The sequence below is a fragment of the Prenolepis imparis genome, unplaced genomic scaffold, assembly GCF_030444845.1.
Source record: "Prenolepis imparis isolate NDT839.2.m4 unplaced genomic scaffold, iyPreImpa1.0 SCAF_8, whole genome shotgun sequence".
NCBI lineage: Eukaryota > Metazoa > Arthropoda > Insecta > Hymenoptera > Formicidae > Prenolepis > Prenolepis imparis.
In genome coordinates, this window is record NW_028141166.1 from 16,117,086 (window position 1) to 16,134,264 (window position 17,179).

General features: G+C 31.7%; 2 protein-coding genes across 8 annotated transcripts in view; one reads left to right on the plus strand and one right to left on the minus strand.

The window, feature by feature from the left end:
* LOC145939400 (uncharacterized) overlaps nucleotides 1–5,635 on the plus strand; it is an 8,680-nt gene extending 3,045 nt beyond the window's left edge. The window contains exons 1-6 of one of the 3 annotated variants that reach the window (XM_083043674.1): nucleotides 368–505; nucleotides 727–983; nucleotides 2,258–2,527; nucleotides 3,293–3,423; nucleotides 3,648–3,813; nucleotides 4,556–5,635. In XM_083043674.1, the coding sequence (XP_082899800.1) occupies nucleotides 466–505; nucleotides 727–983; nucleotides 2,258–2,527; nucleotides 3,293–3,423; nucleotides 3,648–3,813; nucleotides 4,556–4,954 (1,263 nt within the window). In that variant the 5' untranslated portion in view covers nucleotides 368–465 and the 3' untranslated portion in view covers nucleotides 4,955–5,635. Of the gene's footprint in view, nucleotides 1–367; nucleotides 506–726; nucleotides 984–2,257; nucleotides 2,528–3,292; nucleotides 3,424–3,647; nucleotides 3,814–4,555 lie in introns of those variants that run through there. The other 2 variants (XM_083043677.1, XM_083043675.1) reach the window with 2 other exon arrangements.
* The window catches only part of LOC145939328 (protein amalgam), a 296,331-nt gene that overhangs the window by 154,292 nt on the left and 124,860 nt on the right, over nucleotides 1–17,179 (minus strand). The gene's annotated exons all lie outside the window — the stretch shown is intronic.

Here is a 17,179-nt window from a genome sequence, read left to right on the forward strand (position 1 = left end):
AAGCAGTGGTATCAACGCAGAGTACTAAATTAAATTTTAGAAACGCAATATATATATATATATTTCGTTTCTAAAATTTAATTTATAAAAGATATATATTTTTAATAAAGTTTATAATTCTAGTTTATTAGAAACTATATCATTAAAGTTATATAAATTGGTCCTTTATATAAGCTCAGCTATCAAGTATCTTTAATGGCAGACAGATTTGATCGTGAGGAAACCGCGGAAAACATACCTGAGAAAACTCATCAGGGTGAAATATGGCCAACGTCATTCGGCCACAAGTACGTACGCGATCGCGGCGCGCCAGACGCGTCGTAAATTTCTCGCAAATACCGCAACTCGATCACGTTCGACGGGATCTCGACGCGGTACGTACGTATGCCGTTCGCCAAAAAGGAAAAGGGAAAAGCGGCGTCCCATTACGCTCTTAATTGAAACAGCGATCTGAAACGCAGGGGAATGCCCGTCTTGAATATCGACGGACATGAAGAAAGAAACGGTAAAGCGAGCGAAAAACGGCGAAGGAAGCTAGAATGAGGGGGGAAAGGAAGAGGGTTGAAAGGGGAAGGAAAGGGAGCGAGTTGGCTAGAAAGAAAGGAAACGTGATAAATCTTGCCGCGAACAATAAGTTATCGTAAAGAATCGTTTTCGCGTTTCGTGACACGGCGAGAAGAACAATGATTTGTCGGGAAAATTCTCCAATTCCAATTCCAATTTCAGAAATGGCCCTAGAGACACCGACATGGCTGAATCTGTGCTTCATGGAGAAGGCCTTGCAAAAGTCGGAAAACGACAATTCGATCCAAGTGATCGATATGTTCTCGAAACCAGCCACGAACAAGGGTGACAACTACACCAGCGACATGCTCAGGGTTAATGTCGAATATTCACATGATCAAAGCGGCCGTAAAGTCACGGAAAAAAAATCAGTCATCGTCAAAATCGAGCCTACACTTGAAGGTGTTCGTAAGGATCTTGTAAGTTTGTTTAATTTATACATAATATATATATATATATATATATATATATATATATATATACAAGATTTACATTAAAAAAGTGATACTAAATTTTAGGAGTATAATACTCACGAAAACAATAAAAAAATTCTTAATAAGTACAATAGTATTTCAAAAACCATTTATTTTTCCGAGTTATAAAGCATTTTCTATTATTATTAGATAAAACTCATTTCGAGTATGCATTATATGTATAATATATTTACACGCGCTCGTTTCTTACGAGCTTCTAAGGTCGACGAGTTTGTTGAATTTTTAATTATCTGTGTCAAGATAATCTACAAACGCTCGCGCGTGGCCATCGATTACCACTTGTTTTGAAATGATAATTATTGACAGTGTCTCTATTTTTTATAAATATATACATTTAATATATTGTGGTCGGGTATTGTTTTTCTCTCAAGGAATGTAAATGTATACAGATATGCCGTGTAGAGGACGAGACACAAAATAATTGAGTGAGCAGACTAACGTTAAATAATAGGAGAGTATGTTTATTTATTGCGAAAGTAATTATGTCGAGAATGCCGTTATGCTCCTGTCGCTCGGTATCAATCCTTGTCTATAATGCTTTAATTCTCGCTGTGCTATTCTTCGGTTCTTCTTATCGCCGTGACGAGAGAGATCTTATTCTTCGTAAAAGAGAGCGTGTCTCGATCCAAAAACGCCGATATTTATACTGTGTTCCCTAAATTTATCCCTTCCTTGCAATGTCGAGCCGCAATCGCTAAGCGACAAGTAACCCGTCCTCTGATTTTCTACACGAACGCTTACATCTATTGTTTTCGATCGAATCTCTGTCGTCACGTATAAACACGAAAAGAAACGAATATACAAACTAACCGAATAAACGATAATCGAAGGTAAAACGTTAAGTTGCTATCGGCAATAATAATCGCGCGATACATATATACATATTAAAAATACAATAATCACCTACAATATAAATAAATTAAATTATAACAGATTTTATTATTTAGTTTGGAATCGATTTTTCATCACAAATATTGAGAAATCCTATGTGTAAGCACTGAAAATTGAGAATTATGCAAATTGCAAATAAATAAAAAATAAGACATTCGTTCATTTTAAAGCAAAAACAAAAACTTTTTTTAAAACTTCTTTTATGAAAAACTCTTTTTGTTCTCGAGCCTCTATAATGGTTAACACTGCAAATACATTAAATAAAAATTCTCTATTTGCTATCAATTTTTTATAAATCCTTCTTACAGATTGTTGCATCACGTATTTTTAACACAGAGATGTTAATGATGACAGACACCTTGGACAAAATGAACAAATTGTTAGAGCCCAAGTATCGTTTGGGTGGAAGAGGCATGTACGTGCAAAGAGACAATCCAACTCTTTTAGTGATAGAAGACCTTGCGCCTCTTGGCTTTCGCATGGCCTGTCGTCAAGCTGGTCTTGATCTACCTCATTGCATATTAGCGATTCGCGGATTAGCCAGATTTCACGCAACTTCTGTAGCCGTATGCGAGAAGGTAAAACACCACAAGTCAATAGTAACGTTTTATTGCAATGATTAAAGATTCACTTTTATATAGAATACATGTTAATAGCATTTTTGCAAGTGATATAAAGCGATGCAAGTGATATATGAAAAATCACTTTCATTGCATTGCATAAATCATGCATAAATCATGTATATTCTAAAACTGTTATAAGATTTCTTCTGTTATATTCTGATAAATGCATGCAGTAATCGAGAATAATTTAAAACTTTACATAATACACATTAGTATATATATTCCATAAAACATATAATTTATACAATAAAACTATAGTCTCAGAATCATGTATATTTAATATATTTTATTTAATTGTATATGCTATAGAAATATTTACTAATTAATATATTAAGTAAAAAAAGACTTTAATACTGCAGACAAAAATGTTAATCTACTTCATTATCTTGTTTTATCGAGAATTTAGCGAGATTGGATAAGCATTGCTTGTCACATCTCGCATAGATCTATAATGACAAACAAAAATATATATTATTTTATACAATAAGCATTGCTAGAATTTTTAAAATTCGCAAAATATTAATTTTAATTGTAAATTTAACCGGAACGATTTTATATAGATAAATGGGAGTTCTAAACTATATTCAACAAATAATTCAACAAAAATTTCTGGCAAAGATTAACGTTTCAAAATGTGACAAAAATTCAATATCTTTTATTATAACTTTTATCACAACACATGTATCTCTTGGCGTCTAATCAAGATGTCTTAATATTTAGGAACCAAAAACAAGAGAAATATATTTGAGAGGAATGTTCAACGCCGAACATCCGCCAGAAATGGGAGGATTTTTCACTTTGGGCGTTAAACAATTAGCAGAGGAAATGGCAAACTGGCCAAAAATGAAAAAGTAAGATTTGCATGCAAACAATAGCATTTTTGTCGTCCATGATGTCTAAAATAATATTTTATAATATAATATTAAATATAATATATATTAAAATAATATTCAAAGCGAAAAAGTATTAAACAAATACATTAACAAAATAATAAGTATAAATTATATAAATATAAATTGCGCTGCTTAGAATATATTGAATATTAGTTTCATATTTATATGAATTTCATTTGTAGATACGCGGAAAAAATTGCTAAATTGGCCGATCATATATATATAAAAGGAGTAGAGACATCCAAGCTTTCCGAAGATGAGTTCAACGTTATCACTCACGGTGATTGCTGGGTGAACAATATGATGTTCAAATATAACGATGATGGCAAACCTATTGGTCATATTTTTGTAAGTATCACCATGTCATAAAAGATCACGCATACTTTCCCTAAACATCACTCATTAATTATTTATTATCCCTTATATGTCTTAAAGATTTAGGATTGCGTGAATTAATTCATGAAAAATTAAATTTATATCTACATAATACAATAAAAATATTGTTTAACATTGAAATTGCTTGAAATCGCTATTCGCTTTGAAAATACATTTTCTTATAATTTAGAGATATTTAAGTTATAATATTATATATATGTAAGCATATATAAAATTTTCCATATTCTGCAACTATATATTATTGTTCAGTGTTCTTTTTAACTAAAAAAAAATTTTTTTTTTTTTATTACAATTGCATTAAAGTATGATAATATATAAAATTAAATGAAATAAAGAAAATTATATATAAAACAAATAATTTTTTTCTAAAGAGCACGATTAATGCGCGTAAATTGCAATTATCGTCTCCACATACACAAACCGTGATATCGACTTTACTGATCAAGCTAAAGAGTTGACAACAATATGCGATACTTCAGGATACAACACGTTATGAATAATGCAATAAATTCAGTTTGATCGAATTCAGGTACATCCGCCACCTGTCTGCCCGTGTCACTCGTGCAAACTCTCGACTGCCGCGACTTCCTAAACAGGAATCTCACTTCTTTCCCCGTGCACGGATTTCATTTCCAATTCAATTGCCGGGCATTCTGGGGATCAATCGATCGAGAGAGTTTGTTTGATATTGCAGGTGGACTTTCAACTATGCGTCTACGCGTCGCCAGCGCTCGATCTTCTCTACTTCCTCAGCACAAGTCCTTCCCCGGATGTCATTGAGAATAACAGGGACACTTTGATTAATGAGTACCTTAATACTCTATCGGCGACTATGAAACAATTGGATTGCAAAACGCACCCACCCACCATGAAGGAGTTGAAGACTTCCATGAAACAAAGGGCTACCTACGGAATGATAGCATCATTCACGGTATTGCCACTGATACTGGTCGATAAGAGTGAAGTAAAAGATTTGGATGAGATCATGAACAAGGATGGTTATACAAATCCGGGTTATAAGAATGAGATTTATAAAAAAATTCTAGCAAAGAGAGTGCCCAAGTATGACGAGTGGGGTTTATTAGACATCTAATGTACTTAATCTACAATGAAAAAGAAGTCTATTACGAATGACAGACATAGAAAAAAGTTGCACTCTCCGTGAGTACATTAAAATCAATCACGGAGAACGTAAAATTAATTTTAAATTATCTCTCTCAATTTTTTATCCCATTATTTTAATAAAAAAAATCATGTTATATTATTGGTTTATTAAAGATTATTAGAGGTTTTCATTTAGAATATGTATAAATGCATTTGTATTTTTATATATTGTATAATACAATTATTGACGTGTTAACAAAATTAATGTTAACGAAAAAGCAATATAAGCAATATAATTATTTGATGATAAATAAACTATTAATGCAAAAATAATATATAGATTAATAATTTAATTAAGAAATAGAAAAAGAAAAATTGATTAGATTATATCACCTAACATAAAAAATTTGAAAGTAACGAAAACCGTGAAATACTATCATAGTTTATCATAGTTTGAATATTATAATTTGGAGTAAAATTAAATCTTTTAAATATACTTTTGCATGCTAGTCACAAATGACTTTATATTAGTAACCATATTTTTAAACTTTATGTGCGCTGAAATTATTATTGCAAAAGAATAAATAATAAGTGATGTAAGAAGTTAGCAGTATATATGTATATTGATTAAATAATGGCTATACTTTAAATTTTCCTGTAAGTACAAATTAAAAATGTTGTTATTACTCTAATAAAATTGTATTTTCCATGGAAAGCAAAAGTTATAAATAACTAAATAAAAAATATTATGCAAGTTAAAAGACAATCATCTTGAAACAATCTCCATCATAATTGCAAATTTATTTATAAAATAAAGATGTATTGTACTATAATTTTCGTTATTTATCAACAGAAATTTTCATATTGCAACATTACAACTTATAATTATGTTCTTTAATGGCATAGTTAACTTTTATTCTACATTTTGCTTATATGAGGTTACAAAATAATTCCTTTTACGATGCAAAATGAGAGACTATATAATGTTTGACCTCGTTGACTTAGATTAACATAAATTACTTCAATTATAGGTTATAATAAAAAACATGAAGGATTCTACATTTTAATATGCTCAATAGACTTCTTGTAGTTTCTTACATGTTCACATAATTCTCTCTTTTTCTCTTTCTTTTTAATGTAAAAATCTTCAATCCCATAATCTCAATACATAACTTTACAATACATTTTCTATATCTTAAAATAATATAAATTTTCTTACTTCTATTATTTTTACATTTATTTTATTTAGTCTAATTTTTATTCCTATTTAATGTGTGTGTGTGTGTGTATTTTAAACAAAATTTAATTTTTGAATCATATACATTCGACATTTTAGTTTTATTTGATTCCATTGCATTTAAAAATTAATTTGTGTTATTTTCTGTTTCCTGTTTATTTTTTTATTTATAATATAAATAATATAAATATACGATTTAGAGATATACAACATATGCTAAATAATATGTTCGTCAATATATTTTTCTTTAAAACTCACAAAAAATTATTTATGATTTGGAAACTATAATTTAAATTAGATATACAAATCATTAGAGTTTCTGAAAATTAATACACTAACTAATTAAAATAACGCCAGTATATCATATTTTCGATAATATTAAAAATAGTAATAGAATAATAATAATAATAATAGAAATATTAATATTAAAAATATAATATTTTAATATACTAATTATAAATTATTCAATTCTTCTAAGTTTGTTATTATCAATATATTATCAATATAATAAATCTTGAGAATATTTAGAGATTTAAACTCAAATTGAACTTTCGTAACATCTTTTATAGAATAATGCCAACGTAAATCTACGCGACAGTTTTGCGTGCTGTCAACCATTTTATGGAAACAAATAACGAAAAAGAAAGAAAAGGAAATTGAATTGTTGTTGAGCATGTCTTATGGTGTATGCCTATTTTATGAAGTAATTTTTAAATTTTATTTAGCGTTATTTTAGATTTTAAAGCACTTGATAAAAGAAAAAGTTAACAAAAAAAAAAACTATTATTATTAAGTATTTTAAAATTTTATGAAATTTGATTAAAATTATAATAATAAAATATTACATAATATGAAATATTGCAATGTTAATAACACATCGCTTATTAATATTTTAAATAAATTATATAATTATCCGATTTATAACTGTGATTTATCAATGTTTTAATGAGACTCCGTGTATAATTCTCATTGATTTCAGATATAGCTAAATGATCATCATTTACGTTGCTCCAAGTAATTCCAATTCATGGGATGCATTAAGCTACCGAATAATTAACCTTTGTTGTGGCTAAACAACATTTACAATATTATTCCAGTTACTTATAATATTTCATGAAATAAACAGCAGAAAATCATTATTTTGCGCGCGTAATTGCGCGAATTTCGGAGGGATTACATATGGCTGACGTGACATAAATGTAGTTTCATCAAAATTTAACAGTCACAGCAAACTTAATAAATTGTTTATCAAAGATAAACTTTATAAAACATGTTCAATATTTTTGTCATATCACTTATGCATGCTACAAAATTACCATCTCATTAATGCATAAATTATAACATATTAATTATCATCAGATTGATACATAAGCCAAAATGACAAAATTAAAAATAAATATTAAGAAATTATTGTGAAATATATTTCATCTACAAATATATTTCATCTTTTCACGTACTATAAAAAACTGAAAAATATCCTTAACATAGCTAAAATATATTTATGTCGAAATAGACTTTCTATTAATGAAAAGTTATTAATGAAAATGTATCGCATTTATTTATATTAAAGGTAATACAATACAATAAAAAATAAAAAATAAAGGATAGCTATATCTAAATAAAGAGTAAATTAAGACTTGAGATCTTTCATCATATTTGATCATTTCTACTACTAACAGGTAATTGGCACTTGCGAACTATATTGTCCAGCGTTTCAACGCACAATAGGAATTATCAAGAGATGTCGATTTTGATTTCACAAGAACAGTGATACAGCAGATTAGTAGATTAGAACGTAACAACAGATTCAATTAAGAGCCCGATCAAATGTAATCGCAGGTCAAATCATGATATAATAAAATAGTTATTAAACAGCGCGTAGATAAGCATCGCCAATCTCTACTTTCTCATCTTTAATTTTCCATTTTATTTTTGCTAATTTATACTTTCAGAATATATTAAGATAATCATAGAATTACAAATGCATTTAATCCCTTTTTTTAATTCACGAGTACAATACGAGATAGTGTCTTAAATTTATTCATATATTATGTCAACTTCCACTTTCAAAGTCATTCACATATGTTGGATTTACATTATGCGCTCGTTACAAATAATGCACGCGTCAATGAACCATACAAATTCTCGAATGCGACAATTTAATCCCAACGAGCCATAACACGAGCAATCATAACGCGCTCATCGAAATTGCGTGGCTGCGTGTGAAATGCACCCGATTCCGGGGACCTGGAGAGCGGCCCGATGAACCGCGAAAGCTAATTAATATCTTCGGGAAGTCGGGGATATGTATTTCGTCTTTCAATTAGATCGAACGTGTGCCTAGCGTGTACATACGCGCGCGTTGTCTACGTTCGCACACTGCCACTCGATTCATATATGTGTATTTATACATGTATATGTATGCGCGAAGCGTGCACGTGACGTGGAACAAATGGCGATATTAATTACCGCGATTTGCCATCTCCGATACTGAAATCGACCCCTATTAATTTGAGCTTATACTTTTCGTTCGTCTACGCCTTACTCGCCTTTGTGAGATAAATTCATTCTTCTTTAATCCTATCAATATCATGCTCTTACTTATTAATCTTTCTAATTTGTATTATTATCTATATACGTTTTCTTTAAAACAAATAATGTTTTTTGTTAACAATAAGCATAACATAGAATCTAATTAAAAAATGTCAATTATATTAATTTAATTAATTTCTGACATTATTTGTGATAAAGTACGATAATAATTTCTTACAATCTCGAATCGAAATTTTACAACTGCTACTTTGACACTCTTAATGATAGTTTGCACCTTTACTTAAATATTTTATAGATTAATAAAAATTTACTTTAACTTTAATACCACACTTGTTTATTCTTTTAAATGTTGTAGTTTTAAGAACATGTGCCAAACATTATTACTAACGATAAACAATTTAATTGTGACAATCATACTTAAAAAAGAGAAAAATAGTAAGACACATTAGAACAAATAGCTGGCTATGCAGTATCAAGTGCTCTTTCAATTGTTTATTTTTGTTCTACATTTCTCTAAAACAATTGGTGGAATCAATATTGTGATTCGTCGAAATTGACTCGCCAAATTTTTGGTATTGCTTCTTCATAAATTTTTTCGTAGATTATTCGTTACATGGAGTAACGCAAAACGATACAACAAGTTTGCATTTTAACGTAGGAAACGTATATTTTATTAAATATTGTTCGTTATATATGTATATATACGCACTCCATATACACACACAGTTTTACTTTTAAATTTGTAATTTATGATTCAGCTTATTAAAATTGCATATAATTGTCGCTATGAAACAATCGAAACAGTTTTACAATTAAAATTCTACCACGAGAACACAAGAGATGCTGAGTATAAATAGTATATAAACTTTGATACGAGGTAGCGTATCGAATATTTGTCACGCCATTGCTTTATATTGTAATAATAATAATAATAATAATAATTCTGTACTGCGATCAAATATTAAAGTAGTAATGTACTACGATTCTCATTCAATATTAATGTCTGTGATTTATTTTCGATAATAATTCTGATACACAATCCGAGATAATTAAAAATTTTTAAGTATATGACTTTCTCCTTCTACATATTTAATTTTGCATTTTATATAAAATATATAGAAACATATAAAACAAGCTTTTTAAAATAACTTTAAAAGTTATTATACATAATTGAAAAGAGTATATACATTTTTTTCACTTAAATATATTATATAAATATATTATAGATTACTACATTTTAGAAAATTGTATAAAAACTTCTAATTGCATTATCAATTAAAATTTTAATAAAAAATCTCGAGAGATTTCGCAGAATAATCTTTTGCAAGTAATTGCGGCATTTGTTGCATTCGTTCGCATGTATTATAAATGCAATAAAATAGAATATAATAGAGGGCATTTTATACAAGAGCATTGTATAATTTTTCAAAGTAACATTGAGATGCAAATCAAAGAAACCAGTCTTGACAGACAAAGCCAGAGCGAATAAAGTCAAACGTACGTATAAAATAGGAGCACCAACGAGTGAAATATGGCGACAAGGTTGGGCGACGTACAGGTCAAGGATAGAAGATGACTCGGAATAAAACGACTCTTCGTACTACCCTAACGCAATTTTCTCTTCTTCTTCGACCCTCTCGAACCGCGCACTCATAACTCGGTAAAGTGGAATATCTCGAAAAGTCTGTTTCATGTTCTCCGAGCCGATTGTTTTTTTGCCTTCCACCATTTGTCGCAGAAAAGTTTTTAAATTATTGACCAAATGATTTAAGCATTTATGCTTTAGATTTCGCAATTTATGTGAAAGCAATGTTGTTTCGCTCTCGCGAAATATTCCTTTCTTTATTAACTTAAAATTATTATCAAATTAAAGTAATTATCAAATAATTAATGCTTTTTTCTGTTCTTTAATTCTTTAATTGTAAGATTTTTCTATCAAGATTTAAATTTGTCAAGAAATGAAATAACTCAGTGCTAAATCCCGATGCTTTAAAGTGCCGTCAAGCTGCGAACTTTATTGGCGGTTTTATCGTGACATTTATTCAATTTTCTTCACGCGGACAAATACTACCCACGATAATCGATAAGATAGTAAGTAGTTTCCCAGGAACATCGATAACAACATCGTGATGATCGACATATTGTTCAATGTAGGAGGTAATAGGCAATTTCAGTATCAAATAAGCTAATATATCAATATCATTACTCAAAGTCTCCAATCGTGATACCAGGCTGAGATAGGAAAACATCCCTTTCCCCGCTCATATTTCACATCTTGAATACAATCTATATACATATAGTATTTAGCCATAGTATGCCAAGACTAAAATACTCCAGTAAACCTATTCATTTCAAGATAAACGCGATATTATATCGGCTAAGTAAATTACTGATAAAACGTTAGTTAATAAAACAAATACTATGATTTGTTATAATCATATTTACAAATCTCTAAAATATAATTTAAACAAAGAATTATATACATTTTAATTATTTTTATATTTTTAAACTATTATAAGTGTTTAAAACTTGTAATTAAATATTTTCAATTTAAAAAAATATAATTGAAAAATTAAAATGTTATAATGCATTAAATTAAAAATATTTTTGAATATTTGTACAATATTTCAAATTATTATTTCAAAAATTTAATATTATATTTATTATTGAAACTTTTTTTACCAAGCATCTATGTGCTACATTAAATGTAATTAATTGATAAATACAATGTATGAAATTTTGCTTAATAACGCTAAAATACAAATTTGAAGTTCTATAACAATAACAAAAAAAAATAAAAAAGAACCGAGATAATAAAATTGAATATCAAAACCACATACAAAGTGGAATGTGTGGACTTGATAAAGCCGATAGAGCGATTCATCACATTTAACCTTATTCACAATAGAGAGCCGACTGGAGCTAGCCAGCCGGGAGATTAACAAAAAAGAGGGAAAAGCACTAAAGGAAGAAGCAGAAAATTACTCGCTGGTTCCGGCGAAATTGAAGCGCGAACTTCGTCGACCAACCCACACATACCCCATTCTCTGCTGTCATACATTCGCTGCCTTTGTCTCCAGAAACTGATGCAGCAGTATCACATGTGTAAAAGTAATATCTGGTATGCGAGTACCAGTCAAAGGGGTCTCCCACGTTTGAATTATAGGGCTTGGGCGGGTTAAACGCGCGCGCGAGTGCGCTCGAGAGCAAGGTCGAAAGAGGGACCAAAGGGTGCGAGGGAAAGTGCGACAGGAAGAGAGTCGCGAGAATATGAAGCGGACTGCATGTATATCTGCGCGTATATGCGCGTGTCGGCGACAGAGGGTTGATAAACGTCTCTCCCGCCTCAACCGTCCTTCCTCCCAACCCAATAGTCTTCCCTCGCAATCATCTCTCTCACCGTCGCGGTATTCATAAACTACTCAGACAATGTCGGAAACTTTGCGTCGCAAACCGGCGATGCTCTGATACGAAATAATAGCCACCGCATAGTAATGAAGATCACGAATCTGACCTGCGCTACGATTGTATATGAAAGGATTTCTCTGCTTCGTTACGTTGGAGAATTCACGTGTATAATAGATGATAAAAAAATAAAAAACATATCTTTTCTTAGAAAACTAATATGTAAAAAAAAGCTATCTAATTAATAGTAGGTACTGCGTATTCATTTGAGTGCTGAATATATCAAACGAGACGATATGTAATATTAAGAAATAATGATAAGGAAGATCAGAAGTCATAAATAAAGTCAGCAATAAATGTAAGTATTATCTGTAAAACATGCTATATATTAAATGAGAGATATGAGATTTATTAAGTACTTATCTTAATAAATCAATCTGTTTATCTAATCTTTGTTGTTTACACGCAACTGTCCTCCTCCGATCGAATTCTTTATAATCAGGGAAAGTCATTACTGTTATGTAACTTGGACAAACCAGTCGGCGTTGTTGATTTTGAAAGCGCAGATATATGGACCGATGGTTACGCGCGTGAACGGAAGTGGAAGCTGACGCGCAGGGAACAGGCTAAAATAAATAAACGCCATAATTCACGTTCAACAGTTACGAACGGTTCAATTCGCGATTGGAACTGGTCCAATAGTAGAAGGGTGATATAGGGGGTGAGCGCGCGGCGTAATGGAGAAGGGGGATGCATTGCGAGGAGAGGAGCGCAAACAACTCGATTTCACTAGTGAATCGGCACGACGCGAGGAGCGTTCTCCGAAATAATTAATTTAAAAGACAGTATTTCCTGCCCGCGGGCTTTGCACCTGCATAATCTCGTCGCATACTTCCATGCCGATCCATCCTCTCTCTCTCTCTCTCTTCGCTTCCTTCCTCTCCCTCGCTACCGGTTGAAAATAAGTGGATTACCTTAACTTGATAAAGCGGAGATCACATTTTATCGCGTTAAAGGAAAACCTTCCATTTCCCGTCTCTCTCTATCTCTCTCTCTCTTTCTCTTTTCCTCCCTTGTACGCGCGCACATCCGCCCGCGAAATCATTAATTTCTCTCTACTCCTGATCACAGCGCGCTCGACTCCATCCGCGCTCTCTTGTGCGGCCTAATTCCCGACCATTTCCAATCCTCTTTATTTCTCGCAATTATTCATTGCGCGCGTATCATTTCTAGCTCGTAACAAAGAACAACATGAATATTTCCTATATCTGATATACGTATAATATTCTTATGCGGAAAAATTTGACAAAAATGTTTTCTTCCGCGAATTATAATAAATTCGCTGCACGCATTAATTCGTAAAATAATATATGATAATTTTATATATACGAAAATTTTAATTCTCATCGAGCGAAACGAGCGAGTGTTATAAATACAGAGACAGCGAAATCATATATACACTTAATTTCACTTTGCACTTCGCTATCTCGTTTACCGTTGGCGTTTTCGTCGCAACCGCCAGGGTATAGCTAGTGTACGTGCATCGGATGCACACGTAATGCACACTCCATCAGTACAGTTGCGATTAAGTTGAGAGTACTATCGTCAGAGAGGGACCAAAAAGTAGAAATAGGAGAGAAAGAGAATGAGAGAGGAATAAAGTTATGCGAAACAGGTGATTATCACTTTGTCGTGTGAAAACTCGCTTACTCTCTGAATAATTCTGGTCAACCATCGTTTACAACATGCGCGCGCTCATGTGTGATAATAGACAGCCCAGAAGAAATATCAACTAAGGGAACTTGCTTTGCTCTAATTTGTAAACGACCGGTTTTGCTGAGCTAGTGCTTTTCATCTAAAATTGTGATACCTGTGGCCTTCGTTGCGTTAATGAAATTTGTTAGAGAAATCCTAAGAGAACCCAGATAAAAGATACGCCAAGATTACACAATATTGTAAAAGATATTCCCAAGATTAACGAGAAGTGTACTGGGTAGAGTAGGCAGAATTTACATTTATCGTATATATTCTTCTGGCTCACGAGATAAATTGTCTCTGCGAAAGAGGAATTCGTGCATTTGCCATTATTCTTTGCCGAGAGAGAAAGAGGAAGAGAGAGAAAGAGAGGGAGAAGACAAGAGAAAGAGACAAGACAAAGATAAACCGTAATCTTATCCTAATGAATGTCTAGTTAAATTCAATCATTTAAGAATTTATAACATTTCAATGTGAGCGCGAGCAAGTTACTTGAAGAAGTCACCTTCGATGGAACTTCTTTCATTGCGCACTATTGCCCTCCCTCCCCCTTCGCTCCGCCGGCATACTCAATTATGATATTAAACTTCTCGCTGACATAGATACGAAGCAATTTCGTGGGATTAAAGTTCCATACAAGTTCACAAATAGCGTTCCTTCCGTAAGACGCGGGAAATGAGAGGCTTTTCCCGGAATGCCTCGCGGCGGCGTTTATTCGCAATGCTGAATTATTTCTTTTGAAGCGCGCATTTAGAGTTGGATCAAGAATATACCGCGCGAATAGAAATAATAATGCATCCGGAACATTAAATGAAAGAACAAAATAAACTAACGCGCAAAACGCTTGCAGCAGAGCGTTACACTCGATATTTCACTCGGAATTATCTGTAACGTTACGTAACTCAAAGAGTACTATATGTATATATATATTATGACCGATCTCTTAGTGAGAGACGAGAGACGAGAGACGTGACAATGGATGAAGTGTATTATGCCGAGACGGATACAAATCTAGGTTATCGTAGATCCATCTGTCGCATAAATAAATACAGATAAACCGATATCGAGATTTGAGAGAACGGAGAATCTGAATAAGTTTATCTTTGAATTCGTTCGACATATCAATTTTTCGTAAGACTAGTCATGGATGAAAGAAACGCGCGCACAATTGTGGATCAGATTTCAATTTAACATTGATTTCGGATTCTAAAAGAGATTAAGTTAAATATTTAATTTTTATGTTTATTACATACAAAATTTGCCAAACGTAATTTTAATTGACGCGCGCATGTATGTATATATTTTATCATTAACTATTGTAAATTAAATTAGTGTTACTATAGACTAATAAAAATATATTAGTCTTTTTTTCCCATTTAACTTAATGTCATATACGAATAAAAAGTTATCTTATTTATCTCTCTCTCTCTTATATTTATATACCTAAATTTGTGTACCAAATTTGTTAAAATAAGATTAAGACAAAACTGCAATTATAAAAAATAACTAATCATTATTAATTATTCTTCCCTCCCTATATCGTCACATTAACAGTTTTAAACAAATAATTTTTTAAATATTACGCCAAAACATCTGTTTAGCTGTTTAAGGAACAAACTGAAGAAGGAGATCCTAAATCTTTATTGAACTGAATTAATAAGACATTTGTCGTACTATTCGTATATGTGTCATCACAACTTATTTGGCCTTAAATCCCTGCGCTAAAGAATCTCGGAGGCAATAATATTCACACCTCGCCTGACCCACCGTGCACGGACGACGGTTGTACTTTCTCGTCGATAATCCTCCATCCACATTCACTGTTCTCCGTAGCAGACCGGGTTCTATCTATCCACGTAGGGTAGTTTATTATTCATTGGGGTTGCATCCCCAACGCGGATAAACGGCGCATTGTTTATGCATTAGCCTGTAGCCTGCCTGCCCAACCTCTCGATCTGGCCATTGAGTTGATTCTGCCTTTTCCCTACATTCCGCTTCATCAAACTTTCTCGCCTAATTGTACCCGCGTACACAGAATTCTCATTAAATTCCTATAATGAACCGCTCCTCGTTCTAATTTGTATCCGCGTTATCTTCGTATCACTTACATTTAAGATAATTTCAGGGCCGCTTTGAGCAAAAATCTTGGCAGGTTGGTTTTGGGCAGCAAGAGCTGACATGATAATATAATAAATGCAAAATATAAAATATACGAGATCAAAGTTCTCTCAGAGTTTACTAAGTCCACTTTGCCTAAATCGCTATAATGCCGTTACAGATTACATCTAACATGCTTCGTAAGAGCAATCCCTCGTTAAACCGGCTCAGCTTCCTCGATTTGGAACCAGCGTGGATAGGAAATGCGATCGCGCCTCTATCACCGGTTTAAATCGAAGTCCCGATAGTTCGTACGGCACGATGATTAATGGCGAACGTCTGTCCTAGACAATTCGAATATAAAATGCGCCATAGAACTAAAGGAATCTCTAAGCGAGAAATGGTATGAATAAAATAACCATTAATAATCTATAGTCTGCCATATGAAGTTTGCAACAAGACATAGTGTAATTATATTGAAAATTTAATACAGTGCAATTAAATAGAAAACTTATTAAGTAAAATTTCGGAAAATATTGAAAATATAAAATAAACGTAATACGTAATTTAATCATAATGAAGAAAAAATTTAAATTATAAAATTTCCGAATGAAAAAATATTATTAAAAGAAATATAAAAAAATTTATTTTTATTTAATTTTATATATAAAAGAAAAATATGAAAATATCTCTCATTATATCGATATCAAATATTAAAGGATATTAAAAGATGCAATTACTTCTTTATAATAGCATTATTTAATATGCATAAAATATGTAAATCGACTTACACAAACTACGTATTTTTAGATTAGCAAGTTTTTTTACTTTATCTGTTTTATAGAACCAATTTATTAAACTAATAAGTTTTTAGCATGTTATATAACTTCTTTTATATATGTACACTGTCTTTAATTTTCATATGCAATGCCTATGTATGCTTACCCGAGATATCATATATAAGGATCATAAGCGGCGCAAATAAAATCCGGAATTGCTCTACCAAATTATTACGTACTTTCGGAATTATAATAATTCCATTGTTTTTAAATCATACAATGTTACGAGCCGCACATATTTACACGGTCGTATACATATATTCCGATTTTTGCATACATTTACTGCTTGTTTCATATTTTGATATCAATTACCTTCGAATGCATCGCC